Below are 22,732 nucleotides of genomic sequence, written 5' to 3' on the forward strand. Positions count from 1 at the left end.
TCTGCCGCCCACAGTGGGCCCTTTGGCCTGATCCTGTGGAACTCATCTTCTGTTCTGATGCTGAGTTCGTCCTGATGCAATCCAGACTCCTGGCTAACCCGTGTGCGCCCTTGGGGGGCCTCACTATCCAAGGAAAGGAAGCAAAGCTCAGCTGGGGGTGAAACAGGCAGCGCCCCCCTCTTCCACCAGCCCCCTTTGCCCAAGGGACAATTATCTGAGTTCCCTGGCAAGGAGGGTGGATTGTTAAACCACTCTGGGGAGGGGGGTGTCTCCTAGCAACTGTCAGCATCCATAACTATGGCTCCCAGGTAACAGGTAGGTAGCCGTGTTGGTCTGCCATAGTCGAAACAAAATAATAATAATAATAATAATAATAATAATAATAAAATTCCTTCCAGTAGCACCTTAGAAACCAACTAAGTTTGTTCTGGGTATGAGCTTTCGTGTGCATGCACACTTCTTCAGATACACTGAAACAGAAGTCACCAGACCCTTCTATATAGTAAGAGGGAGGGGAGGGCTATTACAGTATCCCAGGCATACTGTGGAGGAAGCCATAGAATCAGTTGGAAGGGGTCCTGAGGATCATGTAGTCCAATCCTCTGCAATGTCAGAAGCCTTTGTGGTTAATTAAGAGTAATTGTCATATTTCTCCCTATGTTACCAATGAAATTTTAAAAAAATGTTGGTCTTTGGTTGAATTTGGGAGCGGCGTTCAAAGTGAAGATAATTTCAATTTAGATCAACCACACTGAGCCAATTGCTGATGGGGTGAGTGGGTGTTTTCTTGCGCTTTTATTTTCCTCCCCCCACACTTTATTTTTTTATTGTTCCAGTGGTTATTTTTATTACTCTTATTACTAAAACTACATTTATAACCCAGGGCTGGTTGCAACCGTATTCAGTATTAAAAACACACGTCTCAGCAGTCAGATATGGTGGTAAAGAGGGGAAGGTGCCCGACTGGCCTCTCTTGGGAGGGAATTCCCTCACTGAGGAACTGCCACCAAGATGCCCACTCTTGGGTCATCCCCACCCAAAACTCTGAGGGTGGTGATGAAACTACCAGGAGGACCTCCTCTGCCAACCTGAACATCCAAGATGGTCTGTAGAGAATGAGACAGTTTGTCAGATATTTGGGGGCCTAAGTGAATCCCTCATGTGAGCACCTTGAATTGAGCCTGGAAATGAACTCCACCCCATACACATTACTCATTTGTCAATCACAGTTCCGACTTCAATCTTTGACTGAAACTATTGAAAGGCAGGAGCAACCAGGCTCATTCTTGGCACAGAAATCCCTTCAGTTGCCTCCACATTTCGCATGGTAAATTTCCTTCTAGGTGGGCTAGAGGCTTGCTTCTCCTTCTTGCCTGCTTGTTTGCTTGTTTCTTGAAGAAAGCTAAGAATCTGAGCTGTGAGGGAGTACAGGCCTTGTTCCTAGCAAGACGCAGCTATGCTTGCTCAGGGGACATTTTCTCTTCTCCTGACAGTGTATGAATTTTATAACAGAACAATGTATTTGCTTTGTAGGATTTGGTAGCCCCTCTCATGAGGACAGACAGAACTTGGCAGAAGACCAAGGGTTCCTTCCGATATCTTGGAGGCTTCCTGAGAACACAGATGGATGAGCAAGACTCAGCTGGCCCTGAAGCAGGAAGAGACCATGCCATCGAAACTGAGAGCAGTGAAGGATTCTGGGAAAGCTCCATGCAGAAGATCGTGAATGAGAAGGATACCCTCTGCTCAGGTGTGTGGAACCAGCAGTTCAGGCAGTTCTGCTACCAAGAGGACAATGGACCCAGAGAGGTTTGCAGCCGACTCTACCACCTTTGCCATCAGTGGCTGAAGCCAGAAAGGCACACGAAAGCTGAGATGCTGGACCTGGTGATCTTGGAGCAGTTCCTGGCTATCCTTCCACCAGAGATGGAGAGCTGGGTGAGGGAATGTGGAGCGGAGACCAGTTCCCAGGCGGTGGCCCTGGCCGAAGGATTCCTCCTGAGTCAGGCAGAGGAGAGGAAGCAGGCAGAGCAGCAGGTGAGAGAGACTGTCTACTGGATATTCCCTAGGGGCTCTGAAAGGGGAGGGAGAATATCCCCCAACACTGTAATAGTTTGCCCATCCTTTTTTGGAAAGCTTCCAATGAATGATGTCTGACGCCATTAGAAGAGTTTGCATTTGATATCCTGCTTTATCACTACCCGAAGGAGTCTCAAAGCGGCTAACATTCTTCTTTCCCTTCCTGCCCCACAACAAACACTCTGTGAGGTGAGTGGGGCTGAGAGACTTCAGAGAAGTGTGACTGGCCCAAGGTCACCCAGCAGCTGCAGGTGGAGGAGCGGAGACGCGAACCCGGTTCCCCAGATTACGAGTCTGTTGCTCTTAATCACTACACCACACTGGCTCTCATTAGGGTGTTTACATCTGCCATTCTTTTTCTAATTCTCAAATCCTTCTTGCTCTTTCAGGGAAAGTATCCATTTGCAGAGATGGGCCTGGATTCCTCTGAGGCAAAGAGGACTCTGTTGGACACCAGAGAGACGCCCCCAGGTAGGAAACAATGAGGTTTTTTTTCTCTTTGGTCACATTCTGTGGATCTGAGAGTTCTTCACATCTTTTTGGAGAAAACATTTGTGACCTAGAATCCTAAGGAGGGGAGATGTCTTTTTACACAGCTAAACGACAAAATGGGTACAAATGTCCAAATGAAAGCAGCAAGTGAGGCTTTTTCTAAGGCCCACCTGTAGCTAGAGATGCACAGCTTCACCTCTGAGAGAATCATGCCCTCATGGCTTCCCATTTATCTTTGTCAGGTGACAGAAGGATGCTGGCAAGACCTCCTCATCTGCCTTTCCATGGAGGTGGAGCAGAAGCAGTGGCTGTGGAACCGAATCAGGTAGTGCGAAGGAGCCTTGTGGGGAAGAGGCAGAGGGGTGGGGCAGCCAGACTGCTTTTCGGCCCAAAGGAATCCCCTCTCCTCCTCTTGACTTCTGTCAAAGCTGCCCTGAACAATGTCTGAGCATGTCAATCAAGGTTTATGTGTTGAGAACAAGGACCCTCACCTTCAGAAGGTTGCTAGCATTATTTATCAGTAGCTTCAGTTTAATTTACATCTTTATCTCTTAATGCTAAAATCGGCTTATAAACTGTTGGAAAACCTTACAACAGAATGGTGAGGATTCACCTAACAGCCCCACCAGCTGCACATTGAGGCTATTTTCCCTCTCACCCCCTTCCCTGTGCCCCCATGTGCCCCTTGAAGTTGGCTTTAAGGCACCAGGAAGGTTCTGCCCCAGAACAGCGGACAGGGGGTCCTTCCATGGGGCAAACGGGAAGGTTTGCGCAGATAAAAGGATCTGAAGACCACCTTGTGGAGTTCCACTCTTTTCCAAAAGATTAATACCCGTCATTAAAAGACACAATTAAATACATTAAAAGAATTTCACGTGTAATTAAAATATGCAGGAAAACAATCCCATTAAAACAACACAGCCACTGACAGGCAGAAAACAACAGAGCAGTGTGTAGTAGATAATCCTTTTGCTGTCTAAGAGGAACATGCTTTTTCATTTTAGGGTCCAGTGTGCTTTGAAGATGTAGCTCTCCGTTTCACAGACGAGGAATGGGCATTGCTGGATCCTGACCAGAGAGCTCTGCATAAGGAAGTCATGGAGGAAAATCGTGGGATCATGGACTCGCTTGGTAAGGCTCCTGTTGGATGATAATAATCAGTTTTGGAATTCAGTACATACAGTATCTGTATGTAACCAACCTCCAATATTTTGATGGGGCTCAGCCAGGCCACGTACAATATCTGGGATTCTAACCCCCCCCTCCAAAGCACACCTTGAATGGAGAGCTATCTAATATTTTGTCTGTGACTGTTCTTCCTCCAGTTATGCCTTTTTAAACAATGACCAGGCTGCTCTGAAATGACCGGACTGTTAAAATGTAGGCTTTGGAGTGTTAAGGGAAGCTGCAGTAGCTGCAGTAGCTTCTGACAGGATGTTTTTTTATTTTATTTCATTGCTTCTGTCAGGTTTTTTATTACCAAAAAAAGGCAGGCTTCCATGATAGGGCCAAACAAGAAAGAGCCATGCTTTTCCGAACTCAGGTTACCAAAGATATGTCTGTTAATGCCAGTTAGCAAAGGTAGCAAACCCTTTAGGAAGACCTCACAACTAATTCCATTCAGTTCTTCTTCTATCACAAGCATTCATTAGCATCGTTCAGTAATTTGGGGCTCCATTTCTTCCTAATTTGTTTCTCTCTTCATTGCAGGTGGTGATGAATTGGAAATCAGGAACAAGAGAGAAGAGGACAAAATCCTCACAGTGAAAAAAACATATCAATATTTGGAGTGTGGAGAGAGTTTCAGGCAGAGCTCCCATTCCTCTTCCCATCAGAGAAACCCCAATGGACAGAAACCATATCAGTGCTTGGAATGTGGAAGGAGCTTCAGCCGGAACTCCAATCTCACCTCCCATCAAATAATTCATACAGGGGAGAAAGCGTATCAGTGCTTGGAATGCGGAAAGAGATTCACCCATAAGAAAAATCTCACTTGCCATCAAAGAATTCATTCCGGGGAAAATCCATACCAGTGCTTGGAATGTGGAAAGAGTTTCATTCGGAGAGAAAGTCTGACATCCCATCAAAGAAATCATACAGGGGATAAACCGTATCAGTGCCTGGAATGTGGAAAGAGCTTCAACCAGAAGAAAAATCTCATTTCCCATCAAATAATTCATACAAGGGAGAAACCATATCAATGCTTGGAATGTGGAAAGAGTTTCCGTAAGAGCTGCCATCTCACACCCCATCAAAGAATTCATACTGGAGAAAAACCATATCAGTGCTTGGAATGTGGAAAGAGCTTCAGTCGGAAAGATAGTCTCAATTCCCACCGAAGAATTCATAGTGGGGAGGAACCATATCAGTGCATGGAATGTGGGAAAAGCTTCACCTGGAAGGAAAGTCTCAATTCCCACCAAAGACTTCATAGTGGGGAGGAACCATTTAAATGCTTGGAATGTGGAAACACCTTCAGTTGTAAGAGAAATCTCACTTTCCATCAAACAATTCATACAGGGGAGAAACCATATCAGTGCTTGGAATGTGGGAACACCTTCACCCAGAAGTTAAGTCTCATTTCCCACCATCTAATTCATACAGGGGAGAGACCGTATCAGTGCTTGGAATGTGGGAAAAGTTTCAATAAGAGGGGCAATCTCACAGCCCATCAAAGAATTCATACAAGGGGGAAACCATAGTAGTGCTTGGAAGAGCTTCAGTAACCACCAGTCTCACTGCCCATCAAAGAACTCATAGTGCAGAGAAACCATCTTTCAATGGCTGTGTATGAATTTAATTGATGAGGCAACATTGACGAGGTAGCCATCAATGCTGATCAATTCTCTGAAGACGTTGACAAGTAATTTGTACTTCAAGAACCTCCAAGTTGCAGATTTGTGCTGCTGCTGATTGCAACTGTCGTCCTTTGCATGTCCAGGATGGTGTCATCATGAAGCTCTTCCTGGTATCTGCTGAGGACACACAGAAAATAAGGACACAGTCCAGGAGGAAGAAGCAGAACCATTGCATAACAGTTCCTCCAGCTCCCGTCCCTCCTAGACGGTCCAGAACAATGCTGTGGCCAACAGTATCAAAAACTGCTGAGAGATCCAGCAGAACCAGGAAACAGCTTTCACCTCTGTCCATAGTTCACCGGAAATCCTCGACCTGTGCGACCAAGGCTGTTTCAGTCCCATGATAGGGCCTGAAGCCCGATTGGAAAGGGATCCAAATGGTTTCTCTCACACCACATGAAAACCCTCTTGAATGAGGAAGGAATAACACACCTGAGGAGTGTTAGCCACACCTTGAAGCAAAGCTCAGTCACTGAGAGAAAGTTTAGATCTCTTCTGGAAATGGCTAGGTTCGTGATGAGTGACTCCCGCCTTCCCAAATGCATATGGGGAGAAGGGGGTCTCCAAAATAGACTGCCAATCCAGGGAGCTACATGTATGGCTTTGGAACTTAGACATGGAAGAACACCTAACATGTCACACATTCATGTATTTGGCGGTCTTGCCTATGTCTGTGTACCCAAGGAAAGTAGGCATAAGTTAGATTCCAGGGCAGAAGAGACTATGGTGATTGGCTGTGTTTCGAGGAGCAAAAATTTAGGGAAAGGCAGCACGAGGTATGAGGTTCATTATGCTCCTGGGTAGGCATATTAAGGCCTGGGGGCCGGATCTGGCTCAATCGCCTTCTAAACCCAACCCACGGTCTGGGAATCAGCGTGTTTTTACATGAGTAGAATGTGTGCTTTTATTTAAAATTCATCTCTGGGTTATTTGTGGGGCACAGGAATTCATTATTATTTCTTTCTTCAAAATATAGTCCGGCCCCGCACAAGGTCTGAGGGACAGTAGACCGGCCCCCTGCTGAAAAAGGTTGCTGACCCGGTTTTGATGAACACAGGAAGACTGACGAGTAGAACTGTGATAGATTTTTATGAGGAGTCAGGGATTAGGGTTAGGGGTGTAGGATTAGAGGGTTAGGGTTGGAATAGGGTAGAGGGATAGGGGTTGCAGTTAGTGTTACATTAGGGGTAAGGGGTTAAAGCAGGGGTTGTCAACCTGGTCCCTACCGCCCACTAGTGGGCGTTTCAGGATTCTAGCTGGGCAGTAGGGGGTTCTATGGTACAAGCTGAATCCTCCTTCCATCGAGCACTGGGGGGCGGTAAGGAAATTTTACCATCAAGAACGATGCATTCGTGGGCAGTAGGTATAAAAAGGTTGACTACCCCTGGATTAAAGTCACCGTTAGGGTTAGGGGTTTGTGTTGGGGTTTCGGTTAGAGTGGTTGAGTTCAGGGGTTAGGGATTAAGGTTCAGGGTAGGGTGTGGGGTTAGAGGGTCGTTAGCTTTAGGGTCGGGATAATTGTACAGGATTCGGCATCAAGTTTCGGATTAGAGCTTGAGGGTTGGGTTCCGGTTAGGGGTTAATGTTCAGGTTCCAGCTTATGGTTAGGGATTTAGGGTTAGGTTTGAGTTAGGTTGTTAGGGTAGGTGGGGTTAGGAGTAGGGGAAGCTGGAAGCAAGGCATTGGGCTGGACAGAGAAATGCTGGATTTGTTTGAATACAAGGCTGCGACTATGGGGCAAGCAATAACTTCTTGGGGTATTGATGCTGTGATCTCCTCCATCGCAGGGTCAGGTTGTAGATATGTGTAAATAAACCGTATATCCTAAAGACACCACAGTCTCCGCCGTCCCTCATTCCAAGGAAACACATACCCTGGGTTTGTGAAGAGTGGTATATAGAGCTATGGATTCAACCCCCAACATCTCCAGATAGGGCTGCGAATTTCCTTTAAAATGAGAATGTCCTTGGAGAATGTCTGCAGTCCATGGAGACACAGAGCCCCCAGAGATAAAGGAGCCCCCTATGATCCCATGTCCTTGTCATGGTAAAAAACATGGTAGCACCAGAGCAAGAGGATGCTAAACCCAACAAAAGTGTCCCTAGCGGGCCATAGGACCTTGGTGAGAAATCTCTGAGAGATGCAGGAGTCCCACTGACATATTCCCCCAGAGAGAGAAGGGGCTTGTCTGGTGTGGGTCGCCATGCATAAGAGAGCCACTGTGGTGTAATGTGTAGAGCAGCCTTTCTCCAGCTTGGGTCCCCAGATGTTGTTGGACTACAAGTCCCATCATCCCTAAGGTAGTCAGGGATGATGGGAGTGGAGAGTGTTGGATGGACTAGGACCTGGGAGACCGAGGTTCGAATCATCACTCTGTCACTGTCTCTCAGCCTGACCTGCTCCCCTGTGTTGCTGGGAGAAGACCATGTATGGCGCCTTGAGCTCCTTGGAAGGTGGGATGTCAATATAATTAGCTAATGAATAAAAATAAATAACACGTGTACATCAGAATAACACATAATAATCTATTATCCCCATTCCAGCCAAAGGTGACAGAATTCATGAGCTGCAATCCAGCAGTTTCATGCTACAATCTCCTTTTGAAATTCTTCTTTGGAGAACAAAAGGTCCTGGGAGAAAAGAGTTGTATTCTCCCCCACTTTATACTTTAATAAGCTTTGGCTTGCAGATGCTCAAATGATCAATGAAGGACACAATCAGCCTTCCTACAGCTGCAGGTACAAAGCAAGCTCGCACAAATGTTCTCAGGGCACAGCCGATCTCAATGCCAGTGACACAGCATCAGAGGAAAAACTGAGTTGAGCAGCTCTGTAACTGCAGGGCTAAGTATCCCCATTTGTTTGTTGCACCCACAGAAATTCTAACAAGGGCATAGTGAAAGCACTGTCTGCGAGGAGCTAAATCCAGTAAAAAAAAAAAAATTAAGCCTCAGAACTCAATCCTAGGGGCAATAAAGCTTTAGAAACTTAAGTTTTCAGCTCTGCCCTAGCAGGAATATCTTGAGGAGCCAAAAGCTTAGATGAGATCCCAATTTTAGAGAGGCAGGTAACAAAAAAGCGAAACCCATTGACCTATGGTTTCATGTGGCAGAGACTAAGTTCGCAGGAGAGCCATCTTAGAATCAACAACGTAGGTGTAGCTCAAGGCAAGCTGCAGTTTTTTGGTAGGGGAAGGAAGAATGGCATATACACTATGGATTCAGCTGTAAGTTTCATTCTTCAGTTTAAAAGCAGTTAGAACTAGTTCAGTTTTTCAAAACCAGACTGTAAATTAATCACCAATTAACCAAGGCCCACATTCCTCTCTGCTGTCTGCTCAAAATGTAGGACTTGGAACAAGCTATCATTCCCCTGACCAAAATGCCCAGAGAGATACTGATTTGGAGAATGAAATCAAGGAAACAGCCAAAAGAAGAAGGGATGCCAGAATCAACAACACTTTATTATAGTCGTAGACCAGCATAATGTCAGAATCGGCGACTTCTGATTATCTGCACATACACTGGCTACATGTGTGTGGTTTTTTAAAAGGTATTGTTATTGATTTTTTTCTTTACACGAAATACAATAAAAAATCAGACTACTCTACAGAACATGAATAAACAAACAAACAAACAAACAAACAAACAAACAAACAAACAGGAACATCTACAGAGGAGGGCAAGCATATAGAAACCAAGTCTTATGACAAATGGTTGAGGGAACAGGATATCTTTAGCCTGGAAAAGAAAAAGGAGAGTGAGAGGAGCCACTCTAAAAATGGCTTACCAATGTGTGGTAAGAATTCACTTCTACACCACCTTGTTTGTTACCCAAGTAGAGAGGAACCACCTCTTGAATAAACCACAGAACCAAGGAAACTATTTTTCACGTCCAGGAGTTTGACCAAAGACAGGAGTGCCTGGCATGCTCTGGTCCATGGGGTCACGAAGAGTTGGACACGACTAAATGACTAAACAACAACAATAACAAATCTTGATTAAGGGACCCAGCATTTATTATAGCTATTGCAGTAGGACAGAGCTCACTCAATTCAACATGCCAGTTGAGAAGGTCTGCCCCAAGGCACTTCAGAATTAAAGGTGAGGGTGCACCGCCACAGGCACATACCTCCACATGTGGTGGGAGTGCCCCAAAATCCAACTATTCTAGACAACAACCATACAAGAAATAAGTAAAATAACCAAGCAAGTATTAGAAATCACCCCAGAATTGGCCTCACTAAACATCTTCTAAGACAATGATGCCCACTTACACCACAAAGAACTCATAACCCACCTACTCTCAGCAGCCAGAAACACCATAACCAGACACTGGAGAGACCTGTCAGGAGTAAGCATGGACCAATGGTACCAAATAGTATGGGAAACAGCCTTACTAGAAAAATTAACCAATAAACTGAAACTGACATGGGGACAAACAGAAGATGTATGACCCCCCTTTATCACATCCACAGCCCAACAAGACAATGACAAAAATCCACCGACAGCATACAAATCAATATAGCTAACCTGATCCAAAACACCCACGAAAACAAAGACCACCACAGCCAACCACAAATGAACAACCACACCCTAGGCCAACCCCAACCTCTCTCACTACCAAAGGAACACAAGTGGACAGCAGAGAACCTGCACAAGCAACACTGACACAAAACCCCACATATATTAAGTAAAATAGAAACATCACCACCCGACCCCAACCCCCACCCGTCTCTCCCCCCTCCACCTCTTTCCCCCTATTCTTCCTAATGTCTCAACAAATGAAACTGATTTGTAAAAATGTTATGGGGGGGATACGAGAGAGAGAGATTGCAAACACTTTTGTAAATCAAGAAAATCTTTAATAAAAAAGATAAAAATAAAGCAATGTTTTAAACATAAAACATCTCCTTTACATGCGTCAAGAAAGGTCACAGGTCATTGGATAGAAAACATGCAGGGCTCCATCCTGGTATCTTCACCCCTACAATCACCTTGGAGTGGCCCAGGCCATTTGACCATTTTTGGTACTGGATGTCCCTCGTTGCCCTGGCAACCAAGCCTATGATCAGTCTTTACTGACATTTCTCCATCTATCAGGAAGCTTCCAAGGATTTCTTCTCTAGTGCTAACTCATAACTGACATAGGAAAACATCCTGTCATTTGTGCCACTTTCTGGGTCAGATAAGGAGAGATGGAATGCAGCAAAAGAGGGGGGAGATTCACAAATGCACAACACACACAAAAACAAGCCTAATAAAATTCTGAAGGAAATCAGCCCTGAGTGCTCACTGGAAGGACAGATTGTGAAGCTGAGGCTCCAGTACTTTGGCCACCTCATGAGAAGAGAAGACTCCCTGGAGAAGACCCTGATGTTGGGAAAGATGGAGGGCACAAGGAGAAGGGGACGACAGAGGATGAGATGGTTGGACAGTGTTCTCGAAGCTACCAGCATGAGTTTGACCAAACTGCGGGAGGCAGTGGAAGACAGGAGTGCCTGGCGTTCTCTGGTCCATGGGGTCACGAAGAGTCGGACACGACTAAACGACTAAACAACAACAAATAAATTCAACTAATAATAACAATAAGAAGAAAAGAGATGCAGACTAAACATCAGGAAGAATCTTCTGCAGGTAAAAGCTATTTCAAAGTGGAACTGGCTGCCTCAGAAGGTGGTGGTTTCTCTCTCTCGGTGGGTTTTAAGCAGAGGGTGAAGATTGCTGCATTGTAGAGGGATGGAATAGATGACCTGCAGAGTGTTAGATAAAATGGCGTCCGGCACGTTTCCTTGCTCCGTCACTGGCTGTTTGTGCCGGTCAAAAACTTCTTCCAGCTCCCTTAGCTCTCTTGCAGAGTTCATGCAGCGGGGAAAGCTGTTGCTTTGTGTGGGAATAATTCAAACTGCAAAGCAGGCTTTTCTCTTATCTTCAATAGTCTTTAATGAGTAGCATAACAACATAAATCAGCCCGGAGAATTTGCTGCCATCCCTCCGCTTTCCCGTCAAAAGCGAAAGAACAAAGACACACAGAGAAACACTCCCCTATGTGAATATAGCCACGCCTCAGAATGTGAGACGTCACTCAGAACTGCTTAACCCTGTAAGTTCTGATTCTCCTCACACAGAGTCCCTGCTCTGATACAATTATATGACTCTGTGATTCCCCCCGCCATGAGCTATTTCATAGAGAGTGAGATTGGAGCTATGTCTGAAGCTCTTTTCACATTCCAAGCACTGCTATGGTTTCTCCACCGTATGGATTCTTTGATGGGAAGTGAGACCCCTCTTGGAATTGAAGCTGTTTCCACATTCCAAGCATATAAATGGTTTATCCCCAGTGTGAATTCTTTGATGGGAAGTAAGGCTATCCTTCCGACTAAAGCTTTTTCCACATTCCAGGCATTGAAAAGGTTTCTCCCCTGTATGAATTCTTTGATGGATTATGAGACTGGTCCTCTGACTGAAGCTCTTTCCACATTCAACACACAGATATGGTTTCTCCCCTTTATGAATTCTCTGATGGGACATGAGACTTTTCTTCCAACGAAAGCTCTTTCCACATTCTATGCACAGATATAATTTTTCCCCACTGTGAGTTATCTGATGGGAAGTGAGAGAGGCCATATTAATGAAGTTCTTCTCACATTTTGTGCACTGATATTGTTTTCCCCCTGTATGGATTCTTTGATGGTACATGAGACTGGCGCTCTGAGGGAAGCTTTTTCCACATTCCAAGCACTGATATGGTTTCTCCCCTGTATGAATTCTTTCATGACAACTGAGAACATTCTTTCGACTGAAGCTCTTTCCACACTCTAAGCACTGATATGGCTTCTTCCCTGTGTGAATTATTTGATGGGAAGTGAGACTATCCTTCCGACCAAAACTCTTTCCGCATTCCATGCACTGATATGGTTTCTCCCCGCTGTGAGTTATTTGATGGGAAGCCAGAGCAGCCCTTTGACGGAAGCTCTTTCCACACTCCAAGCACTCATATGGTTTCTCACCAGTATGGATTCTTTGGTGGACTGTGAGGGTGATGCTATGACTGAAGCTCTTTCCACATTCAAAGCACGGATATAGTTTCTTCCCCGTATGTATTATTTCATGGGAAGTGAGACTTTTCTTCCAGGCGAAGCTCTTTCCACATTCCGTGCACAGATACGGTTTCTCCCCTGTATGAATTATTTGATGTGAAGTGAGATTGGCCTTCTGACTGAAGCTCTTTCCACATTCCAAGCAGGAATATGGTTTCTCCCCACTGTGATGTATTTCATTGGAAGAGAGGTTGGATTTTTGACAGAGGTTCTTTTCACATTCCGAATACTGATAGAGTTTCTTCCCCAAGAGATTTATTAGATGGGGAGTGGAGTGGGAGCTCTGACTGAAATTCCCATGTCCCGGATATTTAAACGGCTTCTCCTCCATGTGGATTTTGTCATGCTCTCCCTTATTCTTATTTTCCAATTCATCGCCACCTGCAACAAAGAGAGAAACTGATTAGAGCTTCAAGAAGAAATAAAGGTCTTAAATATTGGAACAACCAGCTTCCTGTTGCTGCCTCTCATGAGATTGGACCACCGGTTGTGCCAGAAATTCAGGGATAATATGAGGGTAATTAGTCCTGCTGACCCCTCCAGGGTGGGGGGGGGCTGTCTCACCCGCAGATTTCCATTATCAGCCACCTGCAACAAGATGTGGGGGCTGGGACACTGGGTGCCGAGCCTGGGATGAAACTGGGCACGCTCCAGAGCCACTCCCATGAGCAGGGGAGACCTGCTTTCTAAAAATTAATAAGATTCAGACTAAAAACAGGCGTGTTCTGGATGGAAGGAGATAAATGAAACAATCTGCCAAACAATACAGTCGCTGGACACCAAGTTCAAAGAGATTCTTCTTTTGGCATTTGGATTAATGAGGTGAGTGGCTGCCGTTCTTTTGTTTTCGTTATATTTGCTACTTCATGATTTGGCAAACCTCACCAGGAAAGAAAAAGTTAATTACCTAAAGGAAACGCAGGAGGTGTAAAGACTAATTGGATACATACTTGTATAGTTCTTGGCGGAGAGCCCTAATTTGATCTGGCAAAATAAGATCAGAAACGAAAGTGGCTCAGGCTGAGGAGGGGAACAAAAAAATGGCGACTGTTGTTGCACAGCAAGGAAAGAAGAAACCTCTGAGGAGATGGAGATACCTTTTGGATTATAAAAGGGGATACTTCATATAAAAATATATTTGTTTGGATTATTTTCGTATATGGTTTGAAGAGAGTCTGATTGTGATTTATGGATTCCTGCCAGTTTTCTTAGGGCCTGGGAAAGCTGGCATGGATTTTGGTAGAGAAACCGGAAATTATTTTCATATAACTTACTGACTGAGAAGTACATCCTAGACTACAGCAATTATTGGAGACATATCTTTGAAATACCAGCTCGTTAAGAAAACACTTCGTCATTGTTTTTTAACCTTGGATGAAGGCCCAGAATCTTTCAGAGCAAGAAATGGCAGATTGAAGGAGGACTGTGTTACAAATTAATCTGACAAAGACTGATATGGATCATATTGAATAAAACACCTCCTGCATACTTATAGATATAAGGACTTGTCCAACAAGATGGTCCAGTGACTGACTGATTGAGAAAATGAGGATGGTTAACAACAGAATTATGAATTTGGATTAGAACAAGGAAGAAAGCAGAGGACTAATAATAGACATTATCTCTTGAAATCCAGGCCTTGGGGAGTCCCCCTTTTGAAATTATTTGAATTTGGAATATATATGTCAGGGAACTGCCATCGGAAAGACAGGTGGTGAGAAGGCTTCAGGAGAATAGGAGAGACCCTTCTTCAGCAGAAGAGGGAACCAGTAGGGGGAGTGCGGGAGCTCCAAAGGAAAGGGAGTCGGAGGGGAGGCTCTGGGATACTTCCAGTGAGAACAGTGTGGAGGTATCAGAACAGCCTTTAAGGACCCCCACCCCCCGCCGGAAACTGTCACGCAGGGAATCCAGGCGGCGCATGTCCGTGAAACAGCTTTTATGTTGGAAACGTTTCCGCAAACGCCCACTGTCAGATTCTACCAGCGACTGACGGAGCCATGCTAAAGGGCTCCGCTCAAGGCAGAGTTTCACTACACTGAGTGAGCTCTGAGGGATCCAGTTTCAACGCACAAGCAGCTCATTATCCCACCACAGCAATCTGACAGTCCCTGAAAGCAGCTTGTGCAAAGAGAGGCATCATGAGCAACCCAGCCGGAGCCGGAGATGGGGGAGCAGCTGCAGCCGGTCCTAGCCTGGAAGAAAGGTACAGGATGTTGGAGGTACAGTTAGCTCTGCAAACGGCGAGGCTGGAGGAGAGGAGGGCTCATGATGCAGAAAAGGGGAAAGCCGCCCAGCTCTCGAGGAAAGTGCCAGGACTGGTGCAGAAGTTTGGGGGTGATCCCAGGAATTATCAAGCCTTCAGGACAGAGATGCAATATGCCCTCAATCTGCAGTTTGATGATTTTCCTGATGAGGATTCGAGGGTTGCTTATGTGATTGGGCATCTCGAAGGCGGGGCCAAAGATTGGGTGAGGCCACTAATGGCAGCCAATAATGAAGCCCTAAGGGACACAAGGAAGTTTTTTCGCGCCATGGATCTGATGTTTTCCAGCGAGATTGAGCAGGGAGTGGCGCGCAGGCAGTTAATGGCGTGTAAACAAGGGAACCGATCTGTCCGTGAGTACTGGACTGAGTTCACCATGTTGATCCATAAATTAGGATGGGATTTGTCAGCGGAACCGATACAAATGCTGTTCGAAGAAGGACTATCTTCGGCAGTGAAAGACGAACTTTCCCGGGGGCCCAGGGCGGAGTCTATGGACCATCTGACTAAATCAGCGCTGGCCATAGGATCACGCCAGGAGGCCAGAGCCTTGGAGAAGCGGGAAGGGAAAGGGGAGCGTTGGAGGGATTTCCGCATTCCAGAGATGCCAGAGCAGCCTTCTCTGCCAGCAGAGCCGATGGAAATCGGAACAGCGCGCGCACGCGCAATTTCAAACCCCAGTGAAGGGCGGAAGAAGGAGGGAAAAGGCGCCAAGAAATGCTTTCTCTGCCAACAGCCAGGTCATTTTGCCAGAGTTTGCCCGCAAAGAAAGGAATGGCAAGGAATGGCGGGAGCTGTTGGGGAGGAGGGAGAAGGAGCTAAGGAGCAAGTAAAAGCCAACGCCTGGCTACCACCGACGGGGCACAGCAGCCAGGCCAAGGAACAGTAAATGTGCCCACGCCAGAACCCCCAAGACCAGCTCTTGTAATAGAGGTATTGCTGGAGCTGGCAAACGGACACCCACTAAAAGTGAAGGCGCTATTAGACTCAGGCAGCTCCTGCAACTTTATGAGTAAGGAGTTTGCAGCCGCCCATCAGATACAGACCATTCCTTTAAAAAATCCCCTGCAGGTGACCACGATTGATGGGAGGGCGCTGTTGGGGGGAGAAGTAGACCAGCAGACTGTCCCCATGACAATGAGGGTGGCAAGACACACGGAACGGATAGCGTTTAATATAGCCACGTTGGGAGGAGCGCCCATCATTTTGGGGATGAGCTGGCTAGCGCTGCATGATCCGCTTGTGGGATGGCATCAGAGAGTGGTTTCCTTTGGGTCAGCACATTGTATGGGACACTGCACAGAAAAAGGGGGCCAAGTAGGCACTCAGGCCACATTAGCAAAGATAGAAGCAATGGATCAAGGTAGGGTACCACGACAATATGCAGATTTTGCCGACGTCTTCAGCGAAAGGGAAGCAGATAAACTACCCCCGCACAGACCCTTTGACTGCCAAATCAACTTACTTCCAGGAGCGCAATTGCCAGTGGGCAAGGTGTATGCAATGTCTGACAGAGAGATGCAGGAGCTAAGGGAGTTTATTGACAAAAACCTCAAGCGTGGGTTCATCAGGGAGTCACGAGCGGTGGGGGGTAGCCCAGTGTTCTTTGTAGACAAAAAAAACTCAGACAAACCGAGATTAATTGTGGATTTCAGGGCCCTAAACGCAGTGTCCGAACCCGTGACCTTCCCTATGCCCAGAATCGATGACATTCTGACCCGGGTAAGAAAAGGGAAGATTTTTACCAAGCTGGACCTGAGGGGGGCGTATAACCTGATACGTATGAGAAAGGGAGATGAGTGGAAAACCACTATGTTCACCCCCTTGGGGGCATTTGAGTACTGCGTTATGCCTTTCGGCCTCCAGGCGGGTTCCGCAGTATTTCAATCATTCATGAATCACGTACTAGGACCATTGCTGTACAAGAACTGCGCTGCGTTCTTGGACGATGTACTGGTGTACTCAGAGGATGAAGAGCAGCATGTGCGAGATGTACGAGAAGTACTGAGCAAATTGCAAGAAAACCAGCTGTGGGTGAAACTGGAGAAGTGTCAGTTTCACACCAGGGAGGTGGAATTCCTTGGGTACCGGTTGTCGGACAAGGGGCTGGCCATGGATCCTAGCAAGGTGCAAGCGGTGCTGGAATGGAGGCCACCGAAAACTAAGAAAGATGTGCAGAGGTTTTTGGGGTTCGGAAACTTCTATCGGAAGTTCATCAAGAACTTCGCCCATTTAACAGCCCCCATCACGGATTGTCTCAGCAGTAAGAAGAAATTTGTCTGGACGGAAGAAGCGCAGCGAGCTTTCGAAAGTTTAAAGAGGGCGTTTGCTTCGGAAGAACAACTCTTACACGTGGATCTGCAGCAGCCGATGAGGGTGGAGACCGACGCGTCTGACAGAGCGGTGGGCGCCGTGCTCCTGCAGCCAGGAGCGAATACGTCGGAATGGAGGCCGTGTGCCTTCTTCTCGAGGAAACTGAACAAGTCTGAGAGGAATTATACAGTGTACGACAGAGAATTACTCGCTGTCCACGAAGCGTTCAAGAGATGGAGACACCTGTTGATTGGGGCGCAACACAAGGTTCAAGTGCGGACAGACCACAAAAATCTAGAATACTGGAGAACAGCCCGAGTATTGAACCAGAGACAAGTAAGATGGGCGCAAGAGTTCTCCAAGTTCAATTTTGAAATTCGCTACGTGCCAGGGGCTGAGAATGTCAGGGCGGACGCTCTCTCCAGAAAACCTGAGTACTTGGAGGGGGAAGGAGGGGCGGAAGAAAGACATATCATCTCAGAGGACCACTGGGTTTGTGGGGCGGCATTGGTGGGGCAAAGAGAACTGGTAGAGGGTATTGAAAACGATGAATATGCCCAAGAGAAACTTAGGGAACTCAGGGAGACAGGTGAGAACGCAGGGGGGTTTGAGGAGAAGAACGGAAAACTATATTACAAAGGGGCGCTCTACATACCAGGTGGGGAACTAAGAGGGCGGGTGCTTAAACAGTTGCATGACAGCCCCACGGCGGGGCACTTCGGGCAGCACAAGACCATGTGGTTGGTTACCAGGGAGTTTTGGTGGCCCAAGGTGCGGGAAGACGTGCGGGAGTATGTCAGGGGATGCGACAGGTGCCAAAGAGCAAAGGGAGAGAGGTTGGCGCCAGCAGGGTTATTAGAACCCTTACCCACCCCAGAAAGGCCATGGGAGATGGTATCCATAGACTTCATGACCGATCTACCGAGATCCAAAGGGAAAACCGCGGTCATGGTGGTGGTAGATCTACTAACTAAGATGTGCCACTTTATAGCTTGTTCACATGCAGTGACAGCGGAAGAAACCGCAAGGTTGTTTGTGGAGCACATTTTTAGGTTGCATGGCGCCCCCTTGAGGGTTTTGAGTGACAGAGGAAAACAATTTACTTCTAGGTTCTGGAGGAAACTAATGAGCATGTTGCATGTGGAGGTAAGTTTTTCCACCGCCAGGCACCCAGAAACAAATGGGCAAGCAGAAAGGGCAAACGGGGTTTTGCAACAATATCTGAGGTGTTATGTAAAGGACAGAGAAACTGATTGGGTAGACTGGTTACCTCTGGCAGAATTTGCCTACAACAACGCGGAGAACGTGTCCACAGGGATGAGTCCCTTTCTAGCCAATTATGGGTGTCATCCTCGGGCGTTTCCAGGAGAGGGCGGGGGAAGGTGGAGTGTACCTGCAGCGGAACATTTTGTTGAAGAGATGGAAGCGATCCACCGTCAGCTCCAACTCAACTTAGAGAAGGCCAAAGAAGAATATAAGAAGCAAGCAGACAGAAATAGGAGGGAAGGCGAAACCATAAGGGTGGGTAACCGGGTGTGGCTATCCACCCAAGGACTGCCGTTCAAGGGAGGGTGTAAGAAATTGAGACCCAAACGGTTGGGACCCTTTGAGGTTATACAGCAGGTCAACCCAGTAGCATTCAAACTCCGATTGCCCAGTCACATGAAATTGCACCCAGTATTTCACAGGTCATTACTGTCGCCATACAGAGAGGGATGTGAGTGGGGGGAACATGAGAGGGAGGTCACCCGGACACCCGTCATAGAAGAGAGAGAACGCAACATGGATGTGGCAGGGATCATTGATTCCAGGTGGAAGGGGAATCAGGTGGAATACTTGGTAGAATGGGAGGGGGAGGAAGAGTCAGAAAACACATGGGTACTGGCAGAGGAAGTCAAAGACGAGATTTTAATAGAAACGTTTCATCGGCGTTTCCCAAGGAAACCACAACCAGTGGCAAGATTTAGGAGGGAACACTTCGGGACTACAGATGAGGAAGGGGAGTTTGAAGGGTTCCCAGAGTCGGGAGTGGAGGTGGAAACAGATTCCGACGAAGGAGAGGAAGAGGGGGAAAGAGGCGGAAGGCCGTGGTTAGAAGTGTTTGAATCCTCGGAGGATGAGGGGAGTTCCTTCCAGGGATTTCCGTCCTCGCCGCCAGTAAGAGAAGAGGCGGGGGGGGTGAAGGGGGCCCTGGGGGGGAGGTGGATGTCAGGGAACTGCCATCGGAAAGACAGGTGGTGAGAAGGCTTCAGGAGAATAGGAGAGACCCTTCTTCAGCAGAAGAGGGAACCAGTAGGGGGAGTGCGGGAGCTCCAAAGGAAAGGGAGTCGGAGGGGAGGCTCTGGGATACTTCCAGTGAGAACAGTGTGGAGGTATCAGAACAGCCTTTAAGGACCCCCACCCCCCGCCGGAAACTGTCACGCAGGGAATCCAGGCGGCGCATGTCCGTGAAACAGCTTTTATGTTGGAAACGTTTCCGCAAACGCCCACTGTCAGATTCTACCAGCGACTGACGGAGCCATGCTAAAGGGCTCCGCTCAAGGCAGAGTTTCACTACACTGAGTGAGCTCTGAGGGATCCAGTTTCAACGCACAAGCAGCTCATTATCCCACCACAATATACTTGGCAATATTGTTTGTGATTTGTTATGATTTGATCTGTTAGTAATTGGAAGATTTGTACTGAAAATGAATAAAAATTATTTTTCAAAAAAATAATAATATTGGAACAACAAGGATCCAAAAGCCAGAATCTCTTCTTTAATGGATTTTGTTGAGCCCAGCCATGAAATATGTGCCATCTCCAATGTTTGTCGTCTCTTTGGACTACCAAAAATGCACACAAGCAAAAACAAATAAGATGACAGAAGTTACTTCAAGTTCCCTAATAACTTTGAAGCCTACATTTTAAAAGTCCTGGGCAGATCAGTGCAACCTGATTGTGGTTTAAAATGGCAAAATTGGAGAAAGAATATTCACTGACAAAACAGCAGATAGCCCTCCAATCTAGGTGAGCTGTGGGATGTTAAAATATCAGATGCTGTAGGCAGCACTGTTGAGCCCCATCAAAATATATTTCTAAACAAATATCATGATCCAACAGGGAGCCTTACAGAGAGAGTCCATGATCCCACGATTCTCCTCCATGACTTCTTTATGCAGAGCTCTCTGGTCAGGATCCAGCAACGCCCATTCCTCGTCTGTGAAATGAACAGCTACATCTTCAAAGCACACCGGACCCTAATATAAAAAGGGGAAAGTCTTCTTCTTAGAAAACATTATCTACTACACGTTGCTTTGTTGTTTTCTGCCTGTTAATTGCTGTGTTCTTTTAATGGGATTGTTTGGTTGCACATTTTAATTATGGATGCTTTTTTACATGTCTTTCATTGTGTCTTTTAATAATGGGTATTAATCTATGTGGCGTTCTTCAACTCAGTCTGCACAAGCGTTCCTGCTTCCCAGATGGAAGGATCCCCTTTCCTCTCCCCGTCTGATGTTCTGGAGGGGAAACCTCCCCAATGCCCTAAGACCAACTTCAAGGGGGTGCAGGGGGTCACAGGAGGGGAAGGAGGGAGAAAGTGCAACTGATGAGGCTCATTTGGTGAATCCTGGCCACTATTATTTTTATAGTTAGAAGCCTATTTTAATATTAAATGGCAAATCAATAACTAAAACTACAATTACGGATAAATAATACCAGCAATATTCATAAGGCCAGTTAAGGTGAGATGGTTGTTTATTAACCTTCTGGAATTGCATTTTAAGCCTTTGTTAAAAACAGGCATGACAGAAACCAAGATGAGGAGAGGGATTCATCCTGGCCCAGAGGCACCTGGCTGCCCCGTCCCTCAGCCTCCTTCCCCACAATGCTCCTTCCTCCTACCTGAATTCTTTCCACAGCCACTGCTTCCCCTCCACCAGGAAAAGATGGGTGAGGAGGTATTGCCATTGTTCTTCTGTCAGCTGCAAGACCAAAAGGTAAATGGGAAGTCTTAGCGCCTGCTTCTCAGAGGTTTAAGCAGCGCAGCACTAAATACAGAAGAGCCTTTCTAAAAGCCTCACCTGCTGAGTGAATGTTGATGTTTGTACCCATTTCATATGTTAGTTGTGCAAAAATACATCTCCCCTCCTTTGGGGTCTTGGCCCCAAATGATTAAAAGAACCTACAGAATAGTTCCAAAATGAACAGAATGTGACCAAACATAAAAAAACCTCCTTCCTCCTTACCCAGCGGCCTCTCTCTCCTGACCAACGGAGTCTTCTCTGCCTCAGAAGAATCCAGGCTCCTTTCTGCAAACAGATCCTTTCCCTGAAAGAGAAACAAAGATTCAAAACAGGATGGGGAGATGGATTAGAAAAGGAATGGCTGAGGGAAAATAGGGGTATCTAATACCATTCACTTAAGGCTTTCCAAAAATAGATGGGCCATTAGAAGAGAGTTTGGGGGCACTCTCCCTCCTGTTCAGAGCCCCTTGGGCGTATCCAGAGGACAGTCTCTCTCACCTGCTGCTCTGCCTGCTTCCTCTCCTCTGCCTGACTCAGGAGGAAACCTTCGGCCAGGGCCACCGCCTGGGAACTGGTCTCCGCTCCACATTCCCGCACCCAGCTCTCCATCTCCGGTGGAAGGACAGCCAGGAACTGCTCCAAGACCACCAGGTCCAGCATCTCAGCTTTTGTATGCCTTTCTGGCTTCAGCCACTGATGGTCAAGGTGGCAGAATCGACCACAAACCTCTTGGGGTCCATCACTCTCCTGGTGGCACAACTGCCTGAACTGCTGGCTCTTCATATCAGAGTGGAGGGTGTCCTCCTCACCCAGGATCTTCTGCACAGAGTTTTCCCAGAATCCCCCACTGCTCCCAGTTTGTTTGGCATGGCCTCTTCCTCCTTCTGGGCCAGATGAATCTTGCTCATCCATTTGGGCTCTCGGGAAGTCTCCAAGAGATCAGAAGTAAGCCCTTGGTCTTCTGCTCAGTTCCATCTGTCCTAAGCAGAGGTAAATCGTGCAAAGCAAATACATATGAAATTGATACATGGTCAGGAGAAAAAAGCATGGATGAGTTTTGCCAGGAACTAGGGACAGACTACACTACAGCCCAAACTCTGACCTTTCTTTACAGAAAGAAGACAGAGAAGAAGATGGAAAAGCAGCCAGCATCTTGTCCTCCTGGAAGTTACTATGCAAAATGTGCAGGAAAGGAAACAGAAACGGAATTTCTGTCAGATGGATCAGCCTAGTTGCTCCTGCCTTTCAGCATTTTCAGTCAATGAATGAAGTCAGAACTGTGAAGGACAAGTGAGGTTGTACCAAGTGTAATTTTCAGCAATTGCAATTCAGAAGCATCCCTATCTCCAACTGAGGAGGACAGAGCAGAGCCATCCTGGCTAAGCGGTCCTAGAAAGCTTTAAAGAGCTCCTCCTGCTTTTCAAGCCCTTTAGCTTGGCGGCCATCCCTGCCTCTTGTGGGAGGGAGTTCCATAGGTTCTGCACCATATGAAAAAGTGCTTTCTTTTTTCTGCCCTCTGTTGCAGGAATTTATGTATAGGTTGGGGGGTTGTTGCCCCTCCAGCAGATATCATGCACATGCAGCCCACTACCAAAATCAGCACAATCACTTTTGTGACTTTT

General features: G+C 46.7%; 2 protein-coding genes across 2 annotated transcripts in view; one reads left to right on the plus strand and one right to left on the minus strand.

The window, feature by feature from the left end:
- The window catches only part of LOC307199067 (uncharacterized protein), a 116,509-nt gene that overhangs the window by 60,329 nt on the left and 33,448 nt on the right, over positions 1-22,732 (plus strand). Inside the window, exon 3 of the mRNA XM_079946651.1 lies at positions 1,534-2,037. Within this exon, the coding sequence (XP_079802777.1) occupies positions 1,552-2,037 (486 nt within the window). The 5' untranslated portion in view covers positions 1,534-1,551. The remainder of the gene's footprint in view (positions 1-1,533; positions 2,038-22,732) is intronic.
- LOC307199124 (uncharacterized protein) lies at positions 11,559-22,101 on the minus strand. Its single transcript, XM_079946772.1, has 5 exons — positions 21,609-22,101; positions 21,333-21,414; positions 20,989-21,068; positions 20,216-20,342; positions 11,559-12,908 (listed from the first exon to the last, which is right to left on the minus strand). Exons 1-5 carry the CDS (start codon positions 22,020-22,022, stop codon positions 11,668-11,670), a joined length of 1,944 nt encoding a protein of 647 aa, XP_079802898.1. The 5' UTR covers positions 22,023-22,101; the 3' UTR covers positions 11,559-11,667.

This window comes from Podarcis cretensis (assembly GCF_951804945.1).
Source record: "Podarcis cretensis genome assembly, chromosome: 12".
Lineage (NCBI taxonomy): Eukaryota > Metazoa > Chordata > Lepidosauria > Squamata > Lacertidae > Podarcis > Podarcis cretensis.